Consider the following 7495-nt stretch of genomic DNA (forward strand, 5'->3'; position numbering starts at 1 on the left):
ATCAATCATTTATGTTTCTATGACTTTATATACTTAAAGGGGTACTCCAATGAAAAACATTTTTTTTAAATCAACTGGTGCCAGAAACTTAAACAGATTTGTAATTACTTCTATTAAATAATCTTTACCTTTCCAGTACTTTTCAGCTGCTGTCATGATCCACGGGAAGTTCTTTTCTTTTTGAATTTCCTTTCTGCCTGACCACAGTGCTCTCTGCCAACACCTCTGTCCATTTTAGGAACTGTCCAGAGCAGGAGAGGTTGTCTATGCGGATTTGCTTCTACTCTGGACAGTTCCTAAAATGGACAGAGGTGTTGGCAGAGAGCACTGTGGTCAGGCAGAAAGGAAATTCAAAAAGAAAAGAACTTCCTGTGGATCATACAGCAACTGATAAGTACTGGAAGGATTAAGATTTTTTTAATAGAAGTCATTTACAAATCTGTTTAACTTTCTGGCACCAGTTGATTTAAAAAAAAAAAGTTTTCCAGTGGAGTACCCCTTTAAGATTCATTTCTGTAAGTTAAAGGGTATGTCCAACTTGAAGCACTTCTCACTGTAGAAATAGGTACTTAAAGAGTACCTTTCATGATCTTGTTAAATGTTATAATTCTCTCAGTTCACTGCTCCCTCATGATAAACCACCCCCTGCCTTTTTATAATTTTTTATATTTTTTAGTTTTCTACCTTAATATTGCTCTGTATTTTCTGCTCAGTCAGATTCACAGACTGGGAAGGGGCGTTTCCCAGCAGGCGTGACATCATCTGAAGCCATATAGGGGAGAACTTCCTCCCTCACTCTGCTACACACAGCCCAGAGCAGTTTGTGAGATGAGCTATGATTGGATAAGGCTGCACCCCCGCCCCCCTCAGCACTCCAGACTGCATTTCCTGATTTTGGACTTCTGCCAGGCCAGCAGGAGTCAAAAATCTGTGCATGAGATAGGGGGAAATGTGCTCTGGACAAGTAGGGAGACACCTAGTGGCAGCTTGTTTAAAACACAAATAAAACCTAGAAAACTTCTTTTTTTTTTTTAAAACAAACTACATTAGAAATATTTTTTATTTACCATAAGAAAATAGCCAATAGCAAAAATTAGTTTTAATGAGAGAGCCCATTTAACCATGCTGCACTGATTTTATACGGTGAGACATTAAAACCCTGTTGATACTTTATGGCACTACTGAATCCTGTGACCACACACAAGCAGCAAGACAGTGCTATTACTTCAACCACTTAGATGCCACAGTCAATAACAACCACAGCATCTAGGTGTCTAGACAGGAGGCTTTCTATGTTATCCCATAGCCCCAAAATACCATCAGGTCTGCCATGGCTATAGGTCTATTAGGCTGTGAGTATACCAAAGTATTAAAGGGGAACTCCAGTACTTAACTTCTTATCCCATATCCACAGGATAGGGGATAAGTGTCTGATTGCGGTGTCAGAATGCTGGGACCCCGTTTGATCTCGTGCTTGGTTCCCTGATGTTCTGAAGCTTTGTTTTCCCAACACCGGCTCTTCTCGTGCAAGAGACGCACCCCCTCCATGCTCTGTCTATGAGAGAGAGCTGGAGAAACACAAAAGCTGTACTCATGTATCTCTGGCTCTCCCATGGAGATGCATGAAGAGGGTGTGTCGACCACCAATCCGTGCGGTGGTTGCTTCGTGCATGAGGAGAGGTGGGGCACCGGGCAGGAGATCGTGGGGGGGCCCAGTGCATAGGGGATAAGAAATTAGGTACTGGAGATCCCCTTTAAAGACCCATAGACTTAATAATAGAACTTGTCTCCTGCATTGAGCCAGGGAGACAACCATACTTCTCCTGGCTATATCTAGAGATCGATGGGGGTCTAAACACCCAGACCCCAACAGATCAAAACTTTTGACCGGTCATTGTGACACATACTGACAGGGACACTTAAAAAAATAAGTGTTTAAAAAAAATACACCTATGTGGTATCCCCACAACTGTAATGTCCTATATAATAAAGATAACATTTTATTATTGGTATGATTAAGGGTGCACACGACTCCTGAAATGCGACACAATTTTGGACCCATTCCTGTGTCCATACATTTCTGTTCTTGGCACTTACCTTATGTATAATAATTTATTAATACTACATGATGTAAGAAGATTTAAAAAAACAAAGGTGGATTTGCTGTTTGTTACCCTGGATGGGCCCCACACACCAGTCCAGGTCATGTGACACAAAGGCGGGAGAAAACGTGCTAAGCTCCCACTTCTCCCAGCTCATTCTCATGATCGGTCGGGGTCTGAACACTCAGACCCTGCCCGATTAAAAAATAAATGAAAAAACTTTTTATATGTTGTAAAGACACCAAAAGTTTACCATTCCCCCTTGTCCTGTCAGTGATGACAATATCATGCAGTGTAGGGACACACCCTGTTCCCCAGAGGGATAGAAATGCCCAGTTGTCATTTTATTCATATATTTCCAGGAGGAATAACAGATGAACAGCACCATGCAGAATTATAAGAAAAGATGCTCCAGAATTGTTAAAGGGGTACTCCGATGGAGAAAAAAAACATTAAAATCAACTGGTGCCAGAAAGTTAAACAGATTTGTATTTTTTTTTCTAATCCTTCCAGTACTTATCAGCTGCTGTATGCTCCAGAGGAAGTTGTTTAGTTATTTCCTGTCTGACCACAGTGCTCTCTGCTGCCTCCTCTGTCCATGTCAGGAACTGACCGGAGCAGGAGACGTTTGCTATGGGGATTTTCTCCTACTCTGGACAGTTCCTGACATGGACAGAGGTGTCAGCAGAGAGCACTGTGGTCAGACTGGAAAGAACTACACAACTTCCTCTGTAGTATACAGCAGCTGATAAGTACTGGAAGCATTAAGATTTTTTAATAGAAATAATTTACAAATCTGTATAACTTTCTGGAGCCAGTAGATATGAAAAAAAAAATGTTTTCCCCCAGAGTACCCATTTAATTAATTGCAGATACAAGTATTTACAGTACTAAGGCTGACATTTCAGAAGTGGGGGGCACAGGTGCTTAATATGTCCAAATGTTATAATAAGGGCCATATGGACTGGATATATTACTATACAGTGGTCTCTCAAGTTACAATATTAATCGGTTCCAGGAAGACCATTGTATATAAAACCATTGTATGTTGAGACCATAATATGGTAACCTGGTAATTGGTTCTGAAGCTCCAGAATGTCATTTAGTAATGGGAAAAAGTGAGGATTAAAGAAAAATAAGTAGATAACTAATACAGATAAAGCAAATCCTTACATATAAAAGTAATAAAGATCTGCTGGGAGCTGTAAATCACTGTCTATGTAGAGGACAGGAGCTTCTTCAGGGTCCTGTACAGTACACACAATGTCCTTAAAAAGTAACATGGAGTCGCCCTCACCTGGTGTCCAAAGGAGCAGCTAACCCTGGTACAGGTAAAGAGTAGTACATAACCTGTAATACCACCCTGTACTGTAGGGGGCGCTACCAGACACCAGTCAGTGCATACACTTCAGTAATACAGGGTTTACCAGTGAATGCCCATTCTGATTGGTCAAATCTTCCAGCCATTGACATGTTTCACAGATCTGGACTGTCTGTAGCATTGTATGTTGAGTCTGGTATCAAGTTATAATGGTCCAGAAAAGACTATTGTATGCTGAGGCCATTGTAAGTTGAGGGATCACTGTATTAGCTCTACAATTTTAAGCAGTGATGTCATATTCCCGCATTAGACTCGGCCTTGGACTTATATGGACGATAAATATTCGAAATGCAAAAAAATAAAAAATAAATAACACAGACAACTTACTTGTGGGTGGTGGACGATATTGTGCCTCATATGGCAGGTACTCGGCATTGCCAGGAGAATAGGCTACTGGAGAAATGACAGAATACCCATTTATTTCTATTTGTGCAGATGACACCAGGAGAGTACAGTGCAGTCTATGGACCATTGGTTGCTATGGGCAACTGGTCTACTTTTCCTCTACACAGGTTTTGATAAATCTAACCCATTGGCTCTCATTTTCTTTTGGATTTGCCTATAAACTGGGGTGAAAAAAAAGTAAGGGGAAATGCATTTTTTCACTATTTATTAACGCTGTGCGCCAAACATGCATCAACTTTTTTTTTTTTTTTGTTCAAGAGAGTCAATGCTTTCAGCTCTTTATCTGAAATATGGGAGCAGCTTTAAAGGGGTACTCCAGTAGAAAACAAATTAGAAAAAAAAAATCTTGATCCTTCCAGTACTTATCAGCTGCTGTATGCTCCAGAGGAAGTTCTTTTCTTTTTGAATTTCTTTTCTGTCTGACCACAGTGCTCTCTGCTGTCACCTCTGTCCATGTCAGGAACTGTCTAGAGAAGGAACAATTCCCCATAGCAACCTTCTCCTGCTCTGGACAGTTCCTGAAATGGACAGAGGTGTCAGCAGAGAGCACTGTGGTCAGACTGAAAAGAAATTCAAAAAGAAAAAAACTTCCTGTGGATCCTAACAGCAGCTGATAAGTACTGGAAGGATTAAGATTTTTTTATAGAAGTAATTTATAAATCTGTTTAACTTTCTGGCACTTTCTGAAATTGTTTTCCACCAGAGTACCTATTTAACCTTTTATTTACAATCCAAGTCATGTGTTACATTTTCCGCCCTGTTTTCTGCATCTTTTTCCCCTGTGATGTTTCACTTAAAGGGGTATTCCAGGAAAAAAAACTTTTTTATATATATCAACTGGCTCCAGAAAGTTAAACAGATTTGTAAATTACTTCTATTAAAAAAATCTTAATCCTTTCAGTACTTATCAGCTGCTGAAGTTAAGGTTGTTCTTTTCTGTCTAAGTGCTCTCTGATGACACCTGTCTCGGGAACCGCCCAGTTTAGAAGAGGTTTGCTATGGGGATTTGCTTCTAAACTGGGCATTTCCGAGACAGGTGTCATCAGAGAGGACTTAGACAGAAAAGAACAACCTTAACTTCAGAAGCTCAGAAGTACTGAAAGGATTAAGATTTTTTAATAGAAGTAATTTACAAATCTGTTTAACTTTCTGGAGCCAGTTGATTTATATAAAAAAAAGTTTTTTCCTGGATAACCCCTTTAAGAGAGGTCAAATAAATGAAAACGTCTTCATTTGGGCGCATGTCCAAAAGTTCCTGACATCTGAAAATCACGTCCAAGAAGATGAGAGAAAACTGAATAGAAATTTGATAAGAAAATGGAAATAAAAGACATTAGTCAAATAGCCAAATGAAGGCAAAGAAAAAAAAATTATAAACATAAATAAATAAATAAATAAATAAAAACTGCCAAAAGAAAAACATATGTGAGCATGGAGCCTTAGGGTCTATTCACACAGCAGAATTTCCACTTGTGGAATTCCGTCTCAAATTAAAGCCCATAGACCTCTATGGGATTCCGCACTCCCATTCACACTTCTGAATTTCCGCTTGTGGAATTCCGTCTCAAATTAAAGCCCATAGACCTCTATGGGATTCCGCACTCCCATTCACACTTCTGAATTTCCGCTTGTGGAATTCCGTCTCAAATTAAAGCCCATAGACCTCTATGGGATTCCGCACTCCCATTCACACTTCTGAATTTCCGCAAGCGGAAATTCAGAAGTGTGAATGGGAGTGCGAAATCCCATAGAAGTCTATGGGCTTTAATTTGAAGCGGAATTCCACAAGCGGAAATTCAGAAGTGTGAATGGGAGTGCGGAATCCCATAGAGGTCTATGGGCTTTAATTTGAGACGGAATTCCACAAGCGGAAATTCAGAAGTGTGAATGGGAGTGCGGAGTCCCATTGAAGTCTATGGGCTTTAATTTGAGGCAGAAATTCTACCGTGTGAATAGACCCTTAGTGAGTAGTGTTGAGCGGCATAGGCCATATTCGAATTCGCGAATATTCGCGAATATATGGAAGAATATTCGCATACATTCGCGAATATTCGCATATTCGTAATGCATATGCGAAAATTAGCATATACCAAAATTTGCATATACGAAAATTAGTATAAACGGAAATTCGCATATGCGAACATTAGCATATACAAATGTTCGCATATGCGAAAATTCGCGCACCGGTCTCATACAGTAGTATTAGAGCCTTCTTTACACCACACAAGCTGGAAGCAGAGAGGGGTGATCACTGTGAAAAAAAAAAAAAAATAAAAAAATAAAAAACGAATATTCGTAATTACGAATATATAGCGCTATATTCGCGAATATATGGAAGCATATTCGCATACATTCGCGAATATTCGCATATTCGTAATTCATATGCGAAAATTTGCATATACCAAAATTTGCATATACGAAAATTAGCATAAACGGAAATTCGCATATGCGAAAACTAGCTTATGCAAATGTTCGCATATGCGAAAATGCGCACACCAGTCTCATACAGTAGTATTACAGCCTTCTTTACACCACACAAGCTGGAAGCAGAGAGGGGTGATCACTGTGAAAAAAAAAAAAAAAACGAATATTCGTAATTACGAATATATAGCGCTATATTCGCGAATATTCGCGAATTCGCGAATATGCGATATTCGCGAATAAAATTCGTATTGCGAATATTCGCGAGCAACACTATTAGTGAGCCGCTGACTTGACTGTCTCCATAACCCACAGACTTCAGTGGAGTGGGCCAAGTAGGATCCAGGTGGAGTGATGGGGAATCCCACCAAATCTCTTGCCCAGGGCCGGGCACCAACCTTTCCTATGGTCATACATTATGAGAATTCATTGTTCTATCCCTGACTCGATAAATGTTATATTTATACTATGATAGAAAATAGAGATATTGGGGGAGATTTATCAAAACCTGTCCAGAGGAAAAGTTGCTGAGTTGCCCATAGCAACCAATCAGATCGCTTCTTTTATTTTTAACAAGGCCTCTGCAAAATGAAAGAAGCGATCTGATTGGTTGCTATGGGAAACTGGGCAAGTTTTCCTCTGGACAGGTTTTGATAAATCTCCCCCATTGAACACAAAGCAAACTGGAGTAAAAACTTACATGGTGCTTCCGGTTGTGATCGGTAAAGGTTGTGTCCTGGATAGTGCATATCGGCTGCCGGTGGGTTACCGGTGGGTGGGCACCTGTGAAGAGCATAGACTTTGCCCATTAATATTTCCACTAAGATCATACGAGAAAGAAGCATCAGAAGGATAACCATCAAAACACAGAAGAGGGACTGCATAGCCATGGAATGTCCAGGTTACCAAGTAAGTTTAGTCTAGTCACTTTTTAAAGGGGTATTCCTGTGAAAAACTTTTTCTTTTTAATCAACTGGTGCCAGAAAGTTAAACAGATTTGTAAATTACGTCTATTAAAAAATCCTAATCCTTCCAGTACTTATTAGCAGCTGAATACTACAGAGGAAGTTCTTTTCTTTTTGGAACACAGAGCTCTCTGTTGACACCATGACCACAGTGCTCTCTGCTGACATCTCTGTCCATTTTAGGAACTGTCCAGAGCAGCATATGTTTGCTATGGGGATTT

General features: G+C 39.9%; 1 protein-coding gene across 5 annotated transcripts in view; it reads right to left on the bottom strand.

Moving 5' to 3' along the window:
- Nucleotides 1-7213, bottom strand: part of LOC130367904 (adhesive plaque matrix protein-like) — a 54533-nt gene extending 47320 nt beyond the window's left edge. For all 5 annotated transcript variants that reach the window (XM_056570888.1, XM_056570890.1, XM_056570889.1 and 2 more), the window contains exons 1-2: nt 7010-7213; nt 3811-3876 (exon numbers count right to left, since the gene is read on the bottom strand). In XM_056570888.1, coding sequence (XP_056426863.1) covers nt 3811-3876; nt 7010-7199 — 256 coding nt within the window. In that variant the 5' untranslated portion in view covers nt 7200-7213. The remainder of the gene's footprint in view (nt 1-3810; nt 3877-7009) is intronic.
- Nucleotides 7214-7495: the final 282 nt, after the last annotated feature.

Source organism: Hyla sarda, chromosome 4, assembly GCF_029499605.1.
Source record: "Hyla sarda isolate aHylSar1 chromosome 4, aHylSar1.hap1, whole genome shotgun sequence".
Taxonomy (NCBI): domain Eukaryota; kingdom Metazoa; phylum Chordata; class Amphibia; order Anura; family Hylidae; genus Hyla; species Hyla sarda.